At 33.5% G+C, this 22,931-nt stretch overlaps 1 protein-coding gene and 1 non-coding gene across 2 annotated transcripts; one reads left to right on the forward strand and one right to left on the reverse strand.

The window, feature by feature from the left end:
- Positions 1 to 1,387: 1,387 nt before the first annotated feature.
- On the forward strand, positions 1,388 to 17,126 carry Sgo2 (shugoshin 2). The gene is made up of 7 exons (XM_026399331.2): positions 1,388 to 1,514; positions 3,712 to 3,887; positions 4,715 to 4,792; positions 9,260 to 9,345; positions 10,761 to 10,987; positions 11,942 to 14,740; positions 16,960 to 17,126. The coding sequence occupies exons 1-7, from the start codon at positions 1,388 to 1,390 to the stop codon at positions 17,124 to 17,126; spliced, it is 3,660 nt and encodes a 1,219-aa protein (XP_026255116.2).
- LOC113190175 (small nucleolar RNA SNORA26) lies at positions 16,137 to 16,258 on the reverse strand. Its single transcript, XR_003301751.1, has one exon. It is a non-coding gene; the product is annotated as a small nucleolar RNA SNORA26 (small nucleolar RNA).
- Positions 17,127 to 22,931: the final 5,805 nt, after the last annotated feature.

The raw sequence follows: 22,931 nt of genomic DNA on the forward strand, positions 1-22,931 counted from the left end.
CTAACAATGGATTGTGAGTTTCAGAGGACTTAAGGAGTTGGGCATGGGGAGAAATGGAGACCACAATCATTTTCTGTGGCTACTATGGCAAATTACTACAAACAAGGTAGTTTAAAACAACAGAAATTTATTTTTTTAAAGTTCTGGAGGCTAAGTCCAAACTCTACTATTTACTGAGCTGAAATCAGAATGTCTGCAGAGCTGCTCTCCCAGAGATTCTAGGGAAGAATTCATTCCTTGCCTCTTTCAGCTTTGGCCATCTGTGGCTTGTGGCAGCATTGCTTCAATCTTTGCTCTCCCCTCTGAGAACAGTATTTAAGTCCTACCTGGAGAATCTCTCCTTCATAGGATCCTCAATTTACTCAAATCTGCAAAGAGTCTTTTTCTACATCAAGTTTAGAACCACATATCTTTGCTGGGGTGCGTTTTTCAGCGTACCGTAAGATTAAATGAGGGTTGTAGAGAGCTGGAGTGGGATTAGAAGGAGAGAGATAGGGTGACTTGGGAGTTTAGGGATTCTTGTAATCAACATAAGGAGCACAGTGAGAGATAGTCCTTTGGGCTCAGAGTAAGTAGTAGTGGAGGGACTGAGTATTCAGGTGCCTACCTCCAATAGATGACAGGGGTTTTTCTAAAAATCTGCAGGTGAAGTTTGAGAGACTTGGGGAAGGAATACAGGCTTGGGAGGTTGGTCTTTTCCAAGTATTTGGCTCCACATCAACTGCACTTTCTCATTGGAACTTTTTCTGATCTTTTCCTCTGCCCAGGTAGAGTTAATCACTTCTGTGTATTGTGCATTAGAACCACAGTTCTTTTCATACTATAATTGAATTATTTCTTTATCTTTCAGTTTTTAATTAGACTTTAAGGTCTAATAGGCCATAAATCTAATAGACAAATAGACAAGTTTAAAGTTTCCTTCCTATTTCTCTAATCCCCCTCCCTTTTCTCAAATTAGGCATATATCTTCTGTGCTTCCATTAAACTTCCTACATTGTATTAAAACAAGTCTGTTCCCACACTGGATTATTTATTTTTTGAGAGCAGAGATCATAACCTGTCCTCTGTTCTCAGTACTTAGTCTAGTGCCTGGCATATAGGTTTGAATGAAAAAAAAAGATAGTCATTTACCTTTTTGGATTCTACTTTAAATTACTTTTTATTGCTTCCATACATTCAGATTTTATGTGAAGAATTTTGCAGATACTTATCTATGAAGGGCATAAATTTTAGAATGTGATTATATTACCCTTTCCTGTGGTGTTGGTGGATTCTGTTATTGAAGTATCTTGGTTTGGGGTGATCTGTTCCTTTTACTTGTGTTAATACTATTATTAATAACTCCTACCTCCCATCCTTTGCCCTTTCTTTTTCTTTCATTTCAGTGATGGAGTACCCAATGATGGAAGCTAACTCAATTACCTCAGGAATTAAGAGAAATGTGAAAGACAGAAGAATTTCAAAGACTAAGTTGAACGTTTCTCTTGCTTCAAAAATCAAAACAAAAATAATCAGTAAGTACCACAAGTTTTAAAGTATACTCACACTTTTACTTTTCTTGGAGAATTGATATATTTGCTATCTTATTTCATCAAGAATAGAAAATTATGCTAGGCATGGTGGCACACACCTGTAATCCTAGCTACTCAGGAGGCTGAGGCAGGAGGATCACAAGTTTGAGGCCAGCCTTAGCAACTTAGTGAGATCCTGTCTGAAAGAATAGAAAATTGCTAAACCTACTGTTTTGTTAGTTGTAATTTTTTCCCCCATTTGATCCTTCCTCTGTCCTTCAGCTCCTGTTAATTGAGTAGTTTTGTTGATTTTTTTCTTAGTGGTGACAGCTGCATTTTCAACAGTGAGGTTTGGGTGACCCAAGGCAGCTACCTCTTATGCTGCAAAGAAAATACCAAAGTGATTTCTCTGGAAAAGAGCTAAAAAGAGTAATAGATTCTTCTGGCATGCTGTGGCAATTGGATGGTAACCTAGAGTGGAGTTGGCATAGAGTGGGGTGCTATAGTAGGTTATTTTATATAGCCAAAGCTCATTATGAAGATACTAAATGCTTTGGGAATGGGATTTCATGAATTCATGAAGGGGCGGGGGGGAGGGATACAGGAGAAACTCCCCAGAATAAATTCTCACTAATTCTATAAATTATTTGAATTGGCTTATATCCATTTTAGTTGGAATGGAGGAAGTGTCCTTTGTAGTTACATTTCCTGCTGCTAAATCTCCTCTGAAAGATAATTGTGTTTGTGTTATGAAATAAATAAGCCTTGAGTATCTTTAAATCATGATGTTGCTCCTGTCTAGGTCTCTAGGGCCATCTTGTGTGTTAGCCCATCTCCTATAGTGGCTGAGTCCTTCTCTCTTTGGCAGGACCCATTGTGCACCCCCTATTATAAGGGATATGCTGTGCTTGAGGAATACAACAGGAAAATTGTTATTACCTTTAGCTTCTGGAAATTTTGAACTGGTTCCAGTCTTTTTCCACCAGCTATACCAAGGAGAGCTATCTGAAACTACTCTCTCAATGCCAAAGATAAAGCTACTTTTTGGACCCTGATTTTTAGTTGCCCAAATTTTCTCTGAATATCTAAAAATATTATTACATTTTATAAAACATATTTTACATAAACTATACTTTTATCCAGCGGAATATGTTATTGGCATATGGTAAGATATAAATCCAAATTATAAAAATATAATTATGCTTTAAGTGTACAAAGGGAACATATTATATTCAAGATGAGTTAAACCAAAGAATGCACACTGAAATTTCTTTGCTACCAACAGAATAGCATTTCAGTAGTGATTTGAATCATATTTGCATAGTCATTTAAAACATACAGGTCAGGTTTAGATTGCAGTCCCTGCCTAAAATAAGAGATAGGCTCTTTTGGATGTAAGTAGGAGATCCCATAGTTTTGACTATTGTCCAAAATTACAGTAAGGATGCCGCCTTCTACTTGATGTTCTTTTGATACCAGGGATTGAACCCACAGGTGCTTAACCACCGAGCCACATCTCCATCATCCCTCTTCCCCCTTTTATTTTGGTACCAGGGATTGAGACAGGGTCTTGCTAGGTTGCTTAGGGCCTTGCTAAATTGCTGAGGCTGGCCTCAAACTTGTGATTCTCCTGCCTCACTTTCCTAGTTGCTGGGATTACAGGCATTCATTACCTTGCCTGGCTTCCACTTGAGGTTTAAAAAATGGACTTTTGGGAACATAAAATTATTTATCCAGTTCTGGAACTATAGAAACTGGCTTTTAATGTTTCACAGATTGACTATCTCAATTCCTATGAGACATTGCCAGTTAGAGCTGTGGGATCAGCTTTTCTGTTTTACCTTCTATTCAAAAGTAGGAAAGAAGGTAGGTCAATAAGTATCAAGAGTTCATTTTCATGGTTGATCTAACTATCTAGGACACTGGGTCTGTATTACTGTGCTTCTCTTATTCTCAACTTCATTTATATACATTTTGCTCTCTTTGCAACTCTTTTCTTCATCTTCTGTGTAGCTTTTCTTTCTTCATCTTAAACTCTGGGTACAGTTTTTTTTTTTCAAAATGACATCTGTATTGCTATTTTTCTCTAGCATTCAGTTCAAACTTATAAACTGAAATACATTTTTTAAAAATAGTTTTACTAAGGAATATAAAAATTTCGTAAAGCATAAATTTAATATTAACTCAATTTTTTTTACAGACAATTCTAGTATTTTTAAAATTTCTCTAAAGCACAACAATAGAGCATTAGCTCAAGCTCTTAGTAGAGAAAAAGAGAATTCTAGAAGAATTACAACTGAAAAGATGCTGTTGCAAAAAGAAGTGGAGAAACTGAATTTTGAGAATGCATTTCTCCGTCTAAAGCTAAATAACTTGGTATGGAAACTATATTGTTTTTGAATTCTAACGTGTAATTAGAATCTTTTAATTGCATTATTATAGAAACTAAAAATGTTTTTTAAGTCTTTGATTTTGCAAAGAAGCATTGATAATCAATATGCTATGTAAATTTGTGTTAAAGGACCAATATCTAATGGGTAATAAAATAGTTAACTTCAGTCTAATTCTAAATGTGTGCTGTGTGCTCTGCAAATCAGTATAATTTTGTGATGCACATTTGATTATCATAGCAAAGCAAAGCTTGATGCTTTAGTACATTATAGAAGGATGAGCTAAATTCCTTCTGGGAAATGAAATGAGGACCCTCCCAGGGTGTTTGTATTCTTCTTTAATGGTAGCATTTCCCTGGCTACAAACCAAATATAATGAAGGTTGTAATTGTTACTTTTTCTTTGAACTTTCAACTCTCTGTCCATAGGCTGGGCAGTGAGAGCCAGCTAGGCTGCAACTATAGATCTAAATCTAAAATGAGTAGAAATTAATTTAAAATGGAGAAGTGACCTGTAATACTCAAAGGTTAAATATCTCTGATCAATTATGTTTATTTGCTAGGTGATATATTATTATAAGAAGATAGAAAAATGTTTGTAGGAAAATTTATAGTTGATATCTCAAAAGCATTCAAAATGTCTGTGTATATGACTATTTGGACTATTCAATGTAATGCCTTTTTATCTCAATGTGATCTCCATAGAAAACAGTTGAGTCTTCTCACATTGACAGTGATCACAAATGTATTATATTATAATAAACTCCAAATCTTAACTGATTAAAAGAGGTCTCTCTTTATTTTACATATACAGAATAAGAAGCTTATTGAAATAGAATCACTCATGAACAATAACTTAATAACTGCAATTGAAATGAGCAGTCTTTCTGAGGTAAGTGAATTTGTGTGAGGATAATGTCATTTTTTAGCATTATTGAGGATAATTGAGAATAGCTAAATACCATCAAGGTTAGAGATTCATATTTTAAACCTTGTGCAAAGAAGTGATAATATCCATTTTTAACTGGCTAACAGCACATTATTTCATGTAATTGGTTATTGAAATTATTACATAAAATTTAGATATCTATTAAAAGTAATAGGGTTACATAGCTCATTGAAATACAGTGGCTTCTAAACAGACTCAGAAATAAAAACTTAATAGAAAGGTAGGCATTTCAAATTAGGAAGAATTTGTATTATTTTAAAATAAAAGATAGAAACAATTGGAAAAACTATTTGTGGGGTGGAATTAGAGGCAGATTCTATTTATAGCATTCTCCAAAATAAATTCTAGATGGATTTAAATGTAAACAAGGGAATCATTAAAATTGTGAAGAAAATGCTAGTGAATTCAAGTTAGGTGGAAGAGATTGTTCTATACCTAAGCAAGTGCTATATCATTGAACTACATTCCCAACCTTTTTTTTTTTTTGGACAGGGTCTTGCTAGTTTGCCCAGGGATAGCCTGGAATTTTTGATCCTCCTGCCTCACTCAGCCTTCCAAGTAGCTAGGATTACAGATGCATCCTATGTGTGAATATAGCAAAGTTTTGTATATACTGTCTACAGTTTCTCCTGTACCACCCCTGTTAGGTTTTCACCACCATAACACTAATACTGCTATTCTGAAAATCACCATTAATGTCAATGTTGTAAATCTCTACAGATAAGCCTTGGTCTTAATATTGACCGTTTATGACTTTTAGAAGACAACACATACCTATGTCTTATCCTAACTCTCTAGCTGTTATTTTTCATCCTGTTTGCTGGTTCTTCTTTATTTTCCTGACTTAGTTCATCAATCTTATGGTTTTATTTATCACCATGTACTGGTAACTCCTGAATTTGCGGCTCCAGCCTGGCTGTCTCCTCTGAACTCCACATGATACTTATCCAGATACCTGCTTGACACCTATTTGGCCATTGAAAGGTATCTCAAATTTCATTTTTGCTACCAAACTGGTTTCTTTGAGGTCTTTATCTGAAGTATTTTCCTATCTTTTTTCTTGCCCAATCTCTGATCCTTTAGCCAATCCTTTTAGCTTTGTCCTTATGATCTGTCCAGAATTCTACCTTTTTTCACAACCTTGTTTCACCACCCATGGCCATGGTACCACCATCTTTTACCTGAGTATTGTAATGGCATCTCAACTTGAGCTTCTTGCTTCTGTTCTCTTAGCTCTACACTCTTCTCAAGACAAAATAAAAGCCACAGTGATGCTGTTAAAATGTAGTCTCTGCCTAAAACCCTCCAGTGACTTCATCTTATCTCTTGCCCAGTTTCATCTGAAAACTGAAACTCTTATCGTTTCTCACATCTCATAAACTCCTCTCCCCTCCATCCACTCTAACTTCTTCAATCTGCAGACCTCCGCCCACTCCCTCGAGCACAGATGAGCTGCCACTTTGAGCACCTCCATACTTGTTCTTCCTTCACATATTGGCTCCAATATTTGTGAGCTCCCAGTGAAGCTTTCCTTGGCTCCTCTGTATAAATTTAAACACTTGCCCATCCCACCCTTCATTTTATATCTTGCTTCCCTGCTTTAGTTTTTCTCCTTGACCACTTTTTATACTATATAATATATAATTTTACCCATTAATTTTGTTTTATTCATCCCACCAGAATGTAACTTGATTACAAGGATTTTTGTGTGCATGCAGGAACAATGTCTAAAACGTAATAGAATGCAGTTAATTTGTTTAGTGTTTTTTTTTTCTCATTGAGATTGAGGCTTTTCGAGGGTTTTGATTTATTTTGAGACTCAGTTTGTTGCCCAGGGCTTTGCTCTGTTGAACTAGGCTTCAGTTATCCTCCTATCTCAGCCTTCTCAGGAACTGGGAGTATGGGGTGTATGCCCCTGTACCCAGCTCCCTTTTTTTTTTTTTTTTTTTTGTAATTCCAAAAAGCAAGGTACATATTATCCTGCAATCTCTCTGTTTTTGAGATTTTTAATAAAAATAATGCTAAATAATGTAACAAAACAAAACAAAACTTTTTAGCATGATTACCATATGGTGTTTCTTCTTAGGTTTCAACTGATTACTTATTTTAGTAGTTTTCCTAATCTCATAGTTCTGGGATAAACTTCAGAAATGATTTATTATTCTTTTAACTCATGCTACTGAGTTATTTTTGCCAGTAAGTAAGATCTCTTTGTAGTTTTTTCTCCATACAGGCTTTAGGCATTGATAAAAATGTCATATATACTAAGATTTTAGAAGTTTTTCTTTTCCTATTGTCTGGAGAAGTGATATAGTTTTAGAATTATTTCTCTTTATAGGTTTGGTAGAATTTTTTGTGAAATCATTTGGACCTGGGACCTTTTTAATAGGAGTGATTATCTCTTTGTCAACTTTTTTTCTATAGATATTGATCTACTTAGAAAAATTTCTTCCTTCTATGGTCAGTTTTATTTAGTTACCTTTCTTGGAAAAATTATCTGTTTTATCCAGTGTTTTAAACTGATTTGCATAGAGTTGGCCAAAGTACTATGTCATTTTAAAAAATTTTGTCTATTGTATTTTCTCAGTTGTCTTCTTCTGTGTATTTGACCTGTAATTTTTTCACTATATTAGGTAGTTGTAGTTTTTCTTTTGTTCCTTTAAAAGCATCATTCTTTTAATTTAATTTTGAGTTCTATCTTGGTGTTTTAAGCCTACTAGTTTTCATTTTTTCTTAAAGTTTTTCTGTTTTTCTGTGGTTTATTTTATGTTAATTTTCTAACTTATTTAGAAATGCTTGTTTCTTTAACTCTGTAGGTAAGGTGTCATTTTCTTACTGCTTTCAGAATTTTTTTCATTGTCTTTAGTTTTGAGAATTCTGACTTTGATGTGTTTGGGCATGAATTTCTTTGGGTTTATCCTTTTGGGGGTTCATTCAGTGTCTTAGATTTGTAGGTTGATGTCTTTCATTTTCAGAACTACTTCTCCAGGTATGTTTCTACCCCTGCCCTCTCTCTTCTCCCTGGGACTCTGAGAATGTGAGGGTTATGTCTTTTGTGAAAGTCCTACAAATCCTTGACTCTGTTAATTTTTTTCATTCCCTTTTCTGTCTTGTTTTTTTTTGCGTGATTTTTATTCTGTGTTTACTTTCATTGAATTTTTTCCCCTTCTGTCTTTTCTTTTATTACTTTTGAGCTCTCTGGATTTTTATTTCAGTTTGTCTTATTTTGGTTTTTTTATTTTTCAGTTCTAGGTTTCTGCTTGGTTTTGTACAAATTTGGTTTTCTGATACTTTCTGTTTCTTTGCTGAGTCTCTTTATTCACTTGTTTTAAGCAAGTTAATAATTCTTTGTTTAAGCATTTTTTTGATGGTTGCCTTGAAATTCTTGTCAAATAATTCCAATATTTGTTATCTCAGAGTTGGTGTCTGTAGTTCGTTTTTTTCTTATATAAATTTAGGTTTTCCAGGGCTGGGGATGTGGCTCAAATGATAGCGCACTTGCCTGGCATGCGTGCGGCCCGGGTTCCATCCTCAACACCATATACAAAACAAAGATGTTGTGTCCGCCGAAAACTAAAAAATAAATACTAAAAAAATTCTTTCTCTCTCTCTCTCTCTCTTAAAAAAAAAAATTAGGTTTTCCTGAATCTTGGTACATGAGTGATTTTCTGTTGTAATTTTAGACATATTAGGTATCTTATGTTATAAAACTCATTATTTTCTCAAAGTCTTCTGTTTTAACAAATCTCCTCTGACTTCATGTGGATGGTTAAGAGGAGGTACTGCGTACTGCCAGGTGGGGACCAGTGTTTAGGCTCCTCAGGCAGCTTCTATTAATTATACCTGTTGGTAAAAGCTGCCTCATAGCATGGTTGTATGTTGTGTAATTTTATGGTCCTTATTCAAATTATTTAATACACATGTTTATTTCAGAAAATTCAGAAAGTCTAGCTATTCAAAAATATAAAAGGTTAAAATCACCTAGACTAGAATTTTAAATATGTATGATAGATCCAATGTATTATATTATATTATATGATGATATATGTATTATATTATATTATATGATGATATATACATGATATATATATATATATTACATAATATGTAGACATGAATGTATGCATATAAGTGTAAAAATCTTATATATGTACGAATATTTATTCCTTTCATAGAAAAATATTTGGAAGGTTACTTAACAGAATTATTGGGTGGATTAAGGATGAACCGTTTTAATCTTATTGTCATATTGTTTTCAGTCAACTATTGATGAGTAATGCAAAAATTGCCCTGTTACTACTCATGCATGTCCTTATATAGTTTGCTACTTTAAGGACAAACCTCATTTAATGAAATTAGAAACTTTACTTTCAATTTTCTTTGTTCTGTCTGTTTTCTTTTTTCTGATAGTTCCATCAAAATTCTTTTCTACTGCCAGCTAGCAAGAAGAAATGGATTAGTAAACAGTGCAAGTCCATACGTCTTCCATTTGCAAGGTAATTGCTTCAAAACTTGGCTAAATAGTGACTTGCAAACTTCTACATTAGGATAAGACAGATTGGACCTTGAATAGTTTTTATTTGGTTTTATTTCTTAAAATATAGAAAAGCATTTAAAAATAAATAATGAAATTTATTTTTAACATTTTACCAGTAAAGGAAATTAGATATTCTCAAAGCATTCAGTTTTAAACCTTGAAATAATAGAAAGAGGCACCGGTGGACTCTTGGTTACAAGGGCTTGAATTTCACTGGTTCAGAGCACAGAGGATTTATATAACACAATCAGTGTTTTCATTGTACAGTCTTTTTTTGTCAATCTGTAGTTGCCTATTAATGTGGGATGAGAATGGTTTGTGGTGTCTTCTTGTATAGGCAGTATCTTCAGGACTCCAAAGAAACTTAACCCTTAAGTCAGTAATCAAGTTCATCTGTAGTATCCTCCTACTTTTAATTTATTTTCTTTCTTTTGACCTCTGTTTTTTTGCTGGGGAAATCTGATAACTGTTTCTATGTTTATCATACTACCTCAGGCTTTATAATTAACTTTCATCTTTTCTATTTTCCTCCTGTCTAGAATTCTCATTCCTTAATTTTATTATAAGTCATAGAATGCATCTTATTTTAATCAAACCTGTCAAGTTAAAGGAAAGTCATCAAGACCAAGACAAGTTAAATGGCTTAATGAACTAATAGCATTGACTGAAATCCTGTTGTTTCTTTCCAAAAATGTTCTCTCTGTTATGTAATTTATAGGTTTTATGCTTTTTAAACAAATAAATGCACTTATATATTGAAACATTAGTTGTAATTATAGTTTAAAAATTCTCATACTGTCTCAATTTTTATATTCATTCTAGTTTATCCCATTGATTATGTATGTTATTACCACTTTATGCCAGTACATTTTAATTACTGTAGTTTTAAAATGGCAAAATGTATTATTTTGTAGGGCTTTAGTTCTTTTTCAAAAATATGTTAACAATTATACATATATTGTTTCGTATAAACATGCAAATTTCATACTGTTCTTTTCAGTGAATTTTTGTTTGAAATAAAATATAAATACACGTTAGAATTTGGCAAATTTCACAAGTGAATAGCATTGCATGACCCATACCTAGACCAAGAAATAGATTAGTAATATTACTTTAGATACTGCACCTTTGTGCTCTTTTCTAGTCACTACCTAATACCCAACCATTAGGATAAAGTTATATCTTATCAGACTTTTAAAAATTTTTAAAGAATTTTTCCATTTCTTTCATCTATAGTATTGAATTATTGACATAAAATTGTTCATAAAGGCATAAGGCTATGTGCTTAATATGTGTAGGATATATAGTAGTATTCTCTTTTTTTCTAAATAATTTTTTAAAATAAAAATTTCTCAATTCTCATTTGCCTTTAAGGGTTCCATTAAGTTTGAATGATGATGATGATGATAAAGAGAAAATGCAGAATGATGACAAAATTGTATCAAAAGCATCACCTGATATTCTCTCTTCAGTATCAACAGGACAAACTTTATCAACTCAGTGTAATTTGGATGTGTCATTCCATAAAGAAAATAATCAGAATGTGAATGATTTAGATCATTCAGAAGATATTTCTTCCATTGTTGATGTACTTCCCAAAGGTGAGATTGTTTTAAAAATTCATTTTGAGCGTAGTTACATTCATCAGATTTTCTTCTTGAGGATGATGATATGTAAGTAGTTAGTAAGTTAGATCTCTTAATGTTACAAATGTGCTAACTTCTCTCATTTAAAACTGCTGATATTTAAAGGAAATATGCTGACAAATGTAATATCCATAATTGCCTATTACTCTAGAAGCAATATTTAAAAATGAGCAGGCCTAAGATTTTCTTGGTACCTTAGCCTATAATTTGAAAATAAATATTTTATATATATATATATATATATATATATATATATATATATATATAATTTTTTTTAAGTAAGTTATTTTCCTCTCCTTTTCATAAACTTGAAAATTGGGAGCTTAAGTGGATATTACAGTGACTTTTACCACCCAATAGTGGTAAACCAAACTCTTGAGCCTGCATAATGACTGAGTAACAAACAATGATGACACGAATATTTTATTTACATGGTATTCCTAAATAATTATCCTGTGGTATATCTGACACTCACATATTTGTCATAGATTTTCAGATTGACATATAAAGTCATAACTGTATTAAATTCAGAGCTTAGAACTATTTGTCCTTTCTGACAATTTATACATAGCCTAATAGCTTTTGTATAATAATTCTTATCAGAGTTATCTCTGATATTTGGGTTCATTCATTGGCCTCCTTCCCCTTAGAAATCATATGTTAATGGTTCTACTGTTGGCTCTACTCCACTCTACTATTGGGGCTGAGGCAGTATGAATTCTCCAGTAGTATGTATTTTTCCATAGATACCCTTTTAAAATTTAAGTTTTTATCAGCATAGATTCTTAATAATATAAGGATCTGGCAAGAATATATTGTCAGAAATCTTCTCTGTGAAATGGCTTCATTTTCTAATTTGTTTAAAGTAACTTATTACCTATTTCTGATTTTTTTCTTCTTTATTTATAGAAAGCTGTTCTCACTCAGATCAGCATTCTAAGAGTTTACTAGTGAGTGAGATGAGAAATGCCCCATTTGTCAGCCACAGAAAGGAGAAACCATCTCTTACTAATGTGGACAAAAGGAAGAAGTGTGGGTCATCTTGGGAGTCTCCTGAAGACACTCCCTGTGTGACAGATTTAGATCAGCAACAGATTTTAAGTCCAGAACTAAAGTGGAATAATGAGATAAATGATTATACTAATGAAAAAAATATTACAATACAAAGAAATAGACAATGCCTTCCTGACATATCTTCGGAGTTTGCCAGCAAACCTAGTGCAGAATGCATGAGTTCAGTTAAGAATAATGATGACCTTCAGGAGCAGAAAACTGTGTATGATGATGACATGGATTTAACTGCTAGTGAAATAAGCAAAATTATTACAGTTTCAAGAGGCACTAAAAATAAAAGTAATATAAAACCAAATGATTGTGGAAAAAAAACTTTCAGAAAAGTAAAAGATTCACGCTCTGATAAAAAGAGAGAAAGATCAAAGAAAAAATGCAAAAAGAGTTCAGATGTAGATGTTGAGGAAAGGATTGAAAATAGACCAGAAAAGTCTGTTGTCCTAGACGGCAAAAGGGATTCAGAGGATCCAAATTTTATTTGCAATACTGAACACCTGATACAGGCAAACATAGTGAAGAAAACAACCCTTCAGAATAGCTTTGATCAAGATGATGGACAAAATACACACTATAATGAAAAGGAGAGAGGAATGCATGTAACAAATGAGCATAAATTTCTACAGGACAGCAAATTGGATATGGGTCAAGATTCTCTAACTTATAATAAAAGTCAAGCTTCTACACAGACATTTGTGATGCACAAATTGGAAAAAGATAACTTATTCCTAGACCAAAAGAATAAAGAAACCATTTCTGAAAACCTAGAAGTTGTAAATAAATTTCAAAGAGCTGATATTTCCTCCCAAAATAATGGAAATTTTTGTGATTATGAGACCCAGAATATGTTGGACACTGATATGCAGCTTGCTCAGCAAAATGGATCAAAAATAAATAATAAGCTTAGGCAAAAAGCAAATAGGAAAACTGAAATAATTTCAGAAGTGAACCAAATATATGAGGCTAATGATAAAGGTCTACATGTCCCAGAAAAAGGTAACTTTTTTCCCCAAACCCAAGTGGTTAAAGAGACCTTTTCTGAAAACCTAGCAGTTTCAAAAGACTTTCAGATACCTGCTCTTTTCATGAAAGGTAATGGAAACATACATGATTATGAGACCCAGAATGTATTGGGTTTGCAAAAGCAGATCACCAGTGTGTACCCTGTTCAACAAAATGAGTCAAAAGTTAATAAGAAGCTTCGGCAGAAGATAATTCGGAGGACGGAAATAATTTCTGAAGTGAATCATTTTGAAAATGACAAAAGTGTGCATTGCCCAGAAAAAGGTGATCCTTTCATCCTACAAAAGGATAAAGAAGCCATTCCTGGAAACCTAAAAGACTCAAGTGAATTTCAAACACCTGTTCTTTGTACCAAGAAGAGTAAAGAGCTAGGTGAGTATGAAACTCAGAATGTTCCTGGGATGAGAAGGCATATCCATGATGTGCAACTTGCTTGTCAGAATGATTCAAAAGTAGACAGGAAGCTTAGACAAAAGGCACATCGAAAGACAGAAATAATATCTAAAGTCAACCAAATATGTGAGAATGATGACAAAGGTATGCATAACCTAGAAAAAGATAACTTTGTTTCTTTAACCCCAAAGTATAAAGAAACCATTTCTGAAAACCTAGAAGTTGCAAATGAATTTCCAGCAGCTGATTTTCCCACCAAAGATAATGGGAATTTATGTGACTATGAGATACAGAACGATTTAGATTTGAAAAAGCTTGTTGCTAATATGCAACTTGTTCAACAAAATGAATCAAAAATAAATAAGAAACGTAAGCAGAAAGTAAATAGGAAGACTGAAATAATTTCTGAAGTGAACCAGTTATATGAGCCTAATGATAAGGATGTGCATGACCAAAAGAGCTATACAGAAGATCTTGATTTGAAAGCAAATAAATCTAAACTTGAATGTGAAGGTATTATCAGTGGACATTATATGGAAATCAACAATAATGAAAAGGAAAGTTGTAATGAAATTCCAGATCTTTATAAACTTGTTAACAAGCATAAAACAAAATCATCAAGAGATAAGAACAAATCAATTTATCAGTTAACAGATTCTTCACTGTCTAGTTTAAAACATAGTACTAATGAAGCAGATTCTGATCCTGGAAAACAGACTGAGCCACCTAAGAATCACAAGCAAAGCACCATAACTCTGAATACAAAAAGAGATGTCACTTTTGTGGAAGTGATAAAAGAAAAGTGTGAGGTCAAAAAAGTAAATAAAAGGACATCCAAATCAAAGAAAAGGAAGACCCTCGCAGATCATTCTTCAGGGACCAGTGATGTAGTGGAGATAATACCTGACATTGATCACAGAAAGTCATTTGACTCTGAACAAGCTAATAAAGAAAACTATTTGGAGAAAGATAGTACTGTCAAAATTAAGCCATATTTTCACACAAATGTGTTTAAATCTTTAGCTCAGATGTATTCCCCTAACATACAAGATTCTTCCTTTGACAATGTTCGTGAAAGTTCAATACCTTTGAGTATTTCTTCCAGTAAAAACCTGATGATAAAAGAAACTTTTCCCTTGGAGAACTTATCCATCTTTCAAGTAAGCGATGATGTACATGAGAAGATAAAAGAAGTCAGCCAGCAAACGGGAAAATCAGGAAGAGGTAGGTCAATACCTGGAGTGATCAAGTTGTAGAAGTGGTATGTCTTTGTTTTTGGTTTTCAGTTAGTCAGTAAAAGTATTTTATGTTATAACTGTTTTTTGTTTGTTTTTGTGGTGCTGGGGATTGAACCCAAGGCCTTGTGCATGCGAGATAGGCATTCTACCAACTGAGCTATATCCCCAGCCCATAACTGGTATTTTTCATGGAATTTTAAAACAGTATATAACTATGTAGCTTAAACGAATTAAATTCTAGTGCTTTGAGAAGATAACAGTATTGTCAGGGACATTTACAACCTTAAATGCTGATTTGGTCTTTACCACAAAGTTATCTAATAGTAGCTTTAGGTAGAAAATTTCCTTTTTCATGTGTTTGAAGGAAATTGAGTGTTTTAAATGTATATTATAAGGAATGGCATTGGTTTTATTATTTGGCTACTTATAATAGCCAAAGACTATTACAAGTTTCTTTTTTTTTTTTTTTAAATGAAGACATCTAGGTGAACATTAGAGAGCGAGAGAGAGAGAATTTCATTATTTACTTCTTAGTTTTTGGTGGACACAACATCTTTCTTTGTATGTGGTGCTGAGGATCGAAACCAGGTGCACGCATGCCAGGCGAGCACGTTACCGCTTGAGCCACATCCCCAGCCCTATTACAAGTTTCTTAAGAGTGCAACTCTTCATTCAACAGCATGTGATCTAAGAGTTATTCTAGGTGCTGTCAAGGACTGAAAAGTAAGACTAGCATCCTTTCCTTAGAACATAATGCATGTGAAAGTAAAAAAAAAAAATACAATGGTGAAATAAAAATCTTCTAATAAAAGCAGGTAAATTATGCTAAAGGATATAATGAGGGGAAATTTCAATTAGAGGAATTTGCAAAGACATTATTAAGTAATCAGCATAGGTAAGATTTTTACTCTGTTAGTGTTTTTTCTTTCCCCAGTTATTCAAATAATGAAGTAGAAAACCAGGAAAAAAGTCACTCAGAAAAATGGCAGTCAAGCTGAGCTAGCAATTCCGGAGGCGAGGCAGGATGATTGCGAGTTCATAAGTCAGCCTCAGCAAATTAGTGAAGTCATAGGCAACTTAGTGAGACCCAAAACAAAACAAGACAAACAAAAAAATCATAAAAAGGTGATGTGGCTCAGTGGTTAAGTTCCCCTGGGTTCAATCCTTGGTACAAAAAATCAAATCAAATAAAAAATGGCAGTCAACATTTTGCCATATGCTTGAAAACTTGAATCTGCAGATTTTAAAATACATATTTGAAATAATACTATATTTGATTTTACTTATCCCACTTTTTTCATTAACATTGAATCCTAAGGATATTCCTTTGTTATTAGAATTTTGTAACATTAGACATTCCCATATTTTTTTCTTTTTTTTTCATTGGTAACTCCAGGCAGGATCCAAAGAAGAGTTTTGCAATCTCTTCTCTGGGTTCTATGGAGGTTTGCTTTACCCTTCTGTGTTAACTTCTTAAAGCACTTCGTCAACCTTAAAAAGGCACAAGTAAGGGTGATACATTCTCATATCAATTGAATTTTTTCTACTGGGAAGTAACATTTCAAAACTTGTATGTAGAACACTAGGATTTTGATATGGATAAGGATGTTCAGGTAAAAGCCACCTGAAGAAAAAGAAGTACAAAGTCTAGAGTTATAGGATATATTTCAGGACTGGGGAACAACCTCTCATCCCTCTGTTCCTCATAGTGCCTTTCACAGTGAGCAATAGTGACATCTATGTCGAATGAATGTGCAGAAATTTGTGTTTCTGTGAAGAGTTGAACCATGAAGAATTTTTGGTATATGACTTCTTCTTCTTCTTTTTTTTTTGGTACCAGGGATCAAACCCAGGGGTGCCACAGCTCCAGCCCAGCCCTTTTTAAAATTTTATTAGAGACAAGTTCTCGCTAAGTTACTGAAGCTGGGTTTGACCTTGTAATCCTCCTGCCTTAGCCTCCTGAGTAGCTGAAATTATAGGCATGTGCTACCACACCTGGCTGCTTTGTATGTGATTTTATAATAAAAATGCTGCAGGTTTTTTTTGATAATTTGTTTCCAATTTTAGGCCTCTTTTACTCTCAAAATTGAATCATCAGCTTTAAAATTCCTGCCATGGATTTGCAAATTGCCATATATCCCATTTCTATTTCTATAACTCTGTGTACAATTTTACAAATATTTGTGAAAATAATGTTCTTTGCAGGTAGCAGAACATTACAGGACTTGACAAATACCAGTTTTGTTTCAAATAACACTGCTAAATCTAAAAATGACTTAGAAGATCTATCTTTAGAGATGCCAAGCAGAAGAAGGAGGTGTGCTCCTGCGAGTTTCAAAGAGCCAAATCTCAAAAAGCAAGTATTTCAGTGATTTCAATATGCTATTATAAAATAGGTGCTTAAGAAAAAAATTATGCCAAATTAGTATTAGAACACTCCTAAACATCAGTAAAACATATAATGTTGACATATAACAGCCACAGTATAATCTGGGTAGATGTAAAGAAATGTATTCTTTAACCAGGGTTTTGTTTTTGTTTTGTTTTGTTTTGTTTTTAATGGAGAGAATGGGGGCTTGAATTTAAAGTGGTTTTGTTTTGTTTAGTTTCCATTCTACTACTGCCATTTTTTAAATTGTAAATTGATAATTATATTTTTATATGTGTTGCCTATGATTTACAAGCCAATGTTGTCTATATCTGTTACCCATATTTATTTATTTTCCACCTTATTCTCTGGAGGAAGTCAATGTGGTTTGTGTCCTTTGGTCTCAATAATAATACTTTTTAAAAAATATTTATTTTTTAGTTGTATTGGACACAATGCATTTATTTTATTCATTTTTATGTGGTACTGAGAATCGAACCCAGGGTCTCGTACGTACCAGGCGAGTGCTCTACCACTGAGCCATAACCCCAGCCCTACTTTTTCTTTTTTGTGTAAACTTTATATATACCTCAACAAAGAGACTGCTATTGCCTCCCATCAATTTATCTATTCCTCAGGTTCAATATTTATCAATATTTTGCCATATTTGCTTCATCTGTCTTTTTTTGTTTTTTTAAAGTAAGTCCCTAATACTGATTTAACTTCTAAAATACTTCTGTATGCATCTCTAAATACTGAGAATTTCTTAATAAAATTCTTAACAAAACTAGATGAAAATTATCACATGTAACAAAATTGTCAATAATTCCTATCAACTAAAAGCCAATCCCTATTAAAATTTCCTTAATGAGCATCAAATGACCAGATTTCCCTTTACATTTGTATTATTCAAAAACTCATGTTTTTAAGAATAAATCAAATATGCTACTTTAGAAAATCTAATCATTCTTGGAGCCGTGTTTTCTGTAGGTTAGAGAAAAATATACTAAATCTTCCTTTGCATTGTTTCAGTATTTGCTCTTTTTATAAAATTTAAGACATTAATGGTTTTGACAGGTATTTAAAAAATAACTAGTAGAGGGCAGCAACATAAGGGAGGGTGAAAGAAGAAAGAGTGAAATAAAGGACCAATGCTTTTTAAAAACAGATTTATCAACATATAGAATATAGCTCTTTATAGTGACATACCATAAATTTCACTCATTTAAGTTGTGTAATTCAGTGGCTTTTTAGCATATTCCATATTCCTCAGATATGTGCAACTATCAATTTGAGAATATTTATTTACCCCCCCCCCACTGTGCCCCCCAAAAGACTTATTCCCTTTAGCTATACTCCCCTATCCTCCAGCCCTAAGAAACCACTTATCTGCTTTCTGTTTCTATAGGTCTCCCTGTTCTAGACATGTCATTTAGCAGTATGTTTCAGGAGTTATGTATGCTATACCAGTAAATCATTCCTTTTTATGACTAGTATTCTATTATATTAATATACCACTTTTTGCTTATCGTTTCATCTATTGATGAACACTTGAGTTTTCATGGGGTTTTTTTGTTTGTTTTTTGCTATTATAAATCATGCTTCTATGAAAATTCATGTGTAAGTTTTTGCATGATCATATTTTAATTTCTTTTGATTATACATTGAGGAATGGAATTGCTGTGTCATGGTAGCTGTTTAAAATTCAAGGAGCTGTCAGAATGTTTTCCAAACCTGATATAACATTTTACATCACCACCAACTGAAGAGAGTTCTGATTTCTTCTCACCAGTATCTGTTATTATTTGACTTTGATTCTGGTCATCTTAGTGGGTATGAAGTGGTATCTCACAATGATTTTGATTTGCATTTCCTTGATGACCAATGATATTTGAGTATCTTTTCATGTGCTTATTGACTACTGTATATTTTCCTTGGAGAAATATCTATAGATGTTTTGTTCTTTATTTAGTTGAACTTTAAGTTAAATTGTATTTTGAATTAATTTTAGATTTACAGAAATGTTGAAAAAAATAGCACAGTTTCCCATTGACCCCTTACACAACTTTACCTAATTTAAACAATTTATATTGCCACATTACAGTTATCAAAACTAGAAAATTAGCATTGGTACAATACTATTAACAAAACTTTAGATTGCCTCTAACATCTTTTGTTTTTTAGAATCCTACCCAGGGTCCCACATTATATTTAGTTTTGATTTTTCCTTAGCCTCCTCAAACCTGTGACAGTTCCTTGGTCTTTTCTTTTATGCTTTTGAGGACTATGGGTCAGTTATTTCATAGAATGACCCTCAATTTAGGCCTTTGTAATGTTTTCTCATGATTACAATGTGACCATGCATTTTGGGCGATAACTCCACAGATGATGTGTCTTTCTCATTGCATCATATCAAGGATTCATCATGTCAGTATGTCTTACTACTGGTAAGGTAAGCTTGATCACTTGGTTGCAGTGGTGTCTGCCAGGTTTTTCCACTGTAGTTTTTATCTTTTCCTTTATGAAGGATGTGGGGTCCATTTATGTATCTTGTTTCTCAAAATTTTACTTACTAATTTTAGCATCCACTGGTAGTGAGTCATGCTTGCAACCATTACTGCTTCGATGTTTGGCTAATACTTTCTCTGTCCCTCTTTCCTTCTATGCTACTTGAAATTCTTTTGTAAGAAAGTATTGTTTTTTCTTCCTTATTTATTTATTTATTTATTTATATAAGTGTAGACTCATGGATATCTATTTTATTCTATAGATGAAAACCCATTACTGTAAATCTTGAGTTATTCAAGTTATCCCAACTTTGGTATTAAAAATTCCTTCAGGTTGGTTTCTTTTTCCTTTTGACAAGACCTCATAATATTTTGAGCAGTTACTTACTTTCTGATTCACAAGATGTTCTAGGCTTATCATTTCTCTGGCCTGGCCCTAGAATCTAGCTCTTCTTCAAGAAACCTGATTCCCTTGACTGTAGAATTTTGTTCCAAAATCAAGGTCTAGGCACAAAGTATGCTTATTGCTTATATTATATTGGACTAGCTATCTATTGCTGCATAACAGTATTACCACGTATCTAGAAGCTTAAAACAGCATACATTTATTACTTCTCAGATGTGGTCCAGGAATCTAGACATGGTTAACTGGTCCTTTACTTGGGGTCTCATAGCTACAATCAGGGTGTCACCTAGACTGGTTCTCATCGGGAGGCTCTACTGAGAGAATGTACTTTGAAGACAGCATGGGTGGTTGGCAAAACTCATTACCTTATGTGTGTAGAACAGAGGGCCTCAGCATCTTGCTGTTGGATATAGACTTGTTCTCAGCTTCCCTCCCAACCAGGCCACTTCTTTCAAAGTCAGCTATGAGAGAGTCTCTAGAGAAATCCACTAGTAAGATGGAGCTTTATACAATGAAACGTATTCTCAGAAGCCAGGTAGCCTGCCACCCATGTCACATTCTATTGGTTAGACACAGATCATAACTCCTGCCAATAATCAAGGTAATAGGATTATGTAAAATCATTAGTGCCAGTACACATGAATTATAGGGAAATCCTCCTTAAGGGTCTGTCTACCACAGACATCATTGCAGTTAGACCTTCTGATAGACAGAGCTAGGAAATACATGTATAATATAGTAACATAGACACATACATTTATATTTTTTTATCTATATGTATAGTAAAAACCATGAATTTATACTAGTAGTTCTGTTTCCAGTCCAATACCATAGGGTTCATTTTAGCCTTCCCCATTTGCTTATTCATAATTTCCCCATCACTGAAAAGCTTCATTCTCACTATTAATATTTGTTCAATTCAGTGTATACACAAGTAACTTTAGAATCATTAGTCCATTTTCCTGTGAGAAACATGTTAACTAGCTAGATTATAATGTGTGGGGTTTTTTTTTTTTTTTTTTTTGTCTTAGATTAGTTTTTTCCTTTCCCATTTCCTTCATTGTAGTTATGTTATTCACTTGTCATGTGATTAAGTTCATGTGTTATTGTTTCCATTCCATTGTACCAATATGCATCTCATCAGCAGGGTGGTAGAGTATGCCCTTTCTACAACCTCATCAACAGAATGTATTGTCATATTTTAAAGATTTGTGCTATGATAGATAAAAATTAGTTATTTCCATGTCATTTAGTTTGCACTTCTCTGTAACTGAATGTGTTTTTCTTATATTCTTGTTCATCATTATATCATTTTTTTGGTCGGTTTATGTCTTTTTCTTACTTTCCTATTGGGTTTATGATCCTCTATCCATCAGATATTAGGTATTCTTTAGGAGTAATTAGTCCTTTGTGGTATGGAATATGTTGTCAATATTTTTTTCATTTATCAGTTTTCTTCTTTGTGTTCTAATTACGTTAAAATTTTTTATTTTCAAAGTAGTCAAATTTACCAATCAATTCTTTTATCCTTTTTGAATTTTGAGATATAGTTGGAAAGCCTTTCTTCTTTCCAAATGGCTACATACCTGTCCCAACACCACTATTTAAAAATGCATTTTGGCCAGGTATGGTGGTGCACATCTATAATCCCAGCAGCTCGGAAGACTGAGGCAGGAGGGTGTGAGTTCAAAGCCAGCCTCTGCAATGGCAGGGTGCTAAGCAACTCAGTGAGACCCTGTCTCTAAATAAAATTACAAAATAGGGCTGAAGATGTGGCTCAGTAATTGAGTTTCCCCTGAGTTCAATCCCTAGTACCAAAATTAAATAAATAAAAATGTGTCTTTATCAGAGACTTGAGTTATTAGCCATGGTTACATACTAAATTCCTATATGTGAATTTTGGGAGGATCTAACCTAGACTTTTTATTATATTGCAATGGTCAACTTATTTATTATGGGGACTTTTTAGTATGTTTTAAAGTCTGGTAGAGATAATACCCATTCATGGGTTTTTGTTGTTGTTATTTTGTTTTTGTAGCGCTGGGAATTGAACCTAGGGCCTCACACATGCCAGGCAAGCATTAGCATTCTAACATGGAGCTTTATCCCCAGCCTTTAATTTTAATATTGAGACAGGTTCTTACTAAGTTGTCCAGACTGACCTGGAACTTGTGATCCTTCTGCCTCAGCCTCCCAAGTGTCTTGGGATGTGCCATCATGACCAACTCCCAGGTATTTTTAGATGTTTATTTTTCCATATGAACTTCAGTATTGACTTGTCTAGCTCAGATTTTTATAACCTCAACACTAACATTTTGTTAGATTAGATTATCTAACATTTGGGGTTAGATATTTCTTTTTTGTGAGAGGCAGTTTGGGTACATTGTCAAGATACTACTAAAGTATCACTAACCTCCATCCACTAGATGTCAGTAGCATCCCCCTATTTGTAATAATCAAAAAATATCTTCAGATGTTGTAAAATGTCACCGAGTTGAAAACCACTGGTCTAGCTTGTTATTTTGGGGGGGATTTCACTGAATTGATATGTTAATTTAGGGATTGATCTTTGTAACTAGCTTTTTCTTTTTTTTCATTCTCTATTCATTAAATTCTTTTTTATATATCAGAATGCATTATAATTCTCACATATACAGCACAATTTTTCATATCTCTGGTTGTATACATAGTATATGCACAACAATTTATGTCTTCATACCTGTACTTTGGATAATAATGATCATCACATTCCACCATCATTAATTACCCCTTGCCCCCTCTCTTCCCCTCCAACCCCTCTGCCCTATCTAGAGTTCATCTATTCCTCCCATGCTCCTTCTCCCTATCCCACTATGAATCAGCCTCCTTATATCAAAGAAAACATTCGGCATTTAGT

Source organism: Urocitellus parryii, chromosome 1 (assembly GCF_045843805.1).
Source record: "Urocitellus parryii isolate mUroPar1 chromosome 1, mUroPar1.hap1, whole genome shotgun sequence".
Lineage (NCBI taxonomy): Eukaryota > Metazoa > Chordata > Mammalia > Rodentia > Sciuridae > Urocitellus > Urocitellus parryii.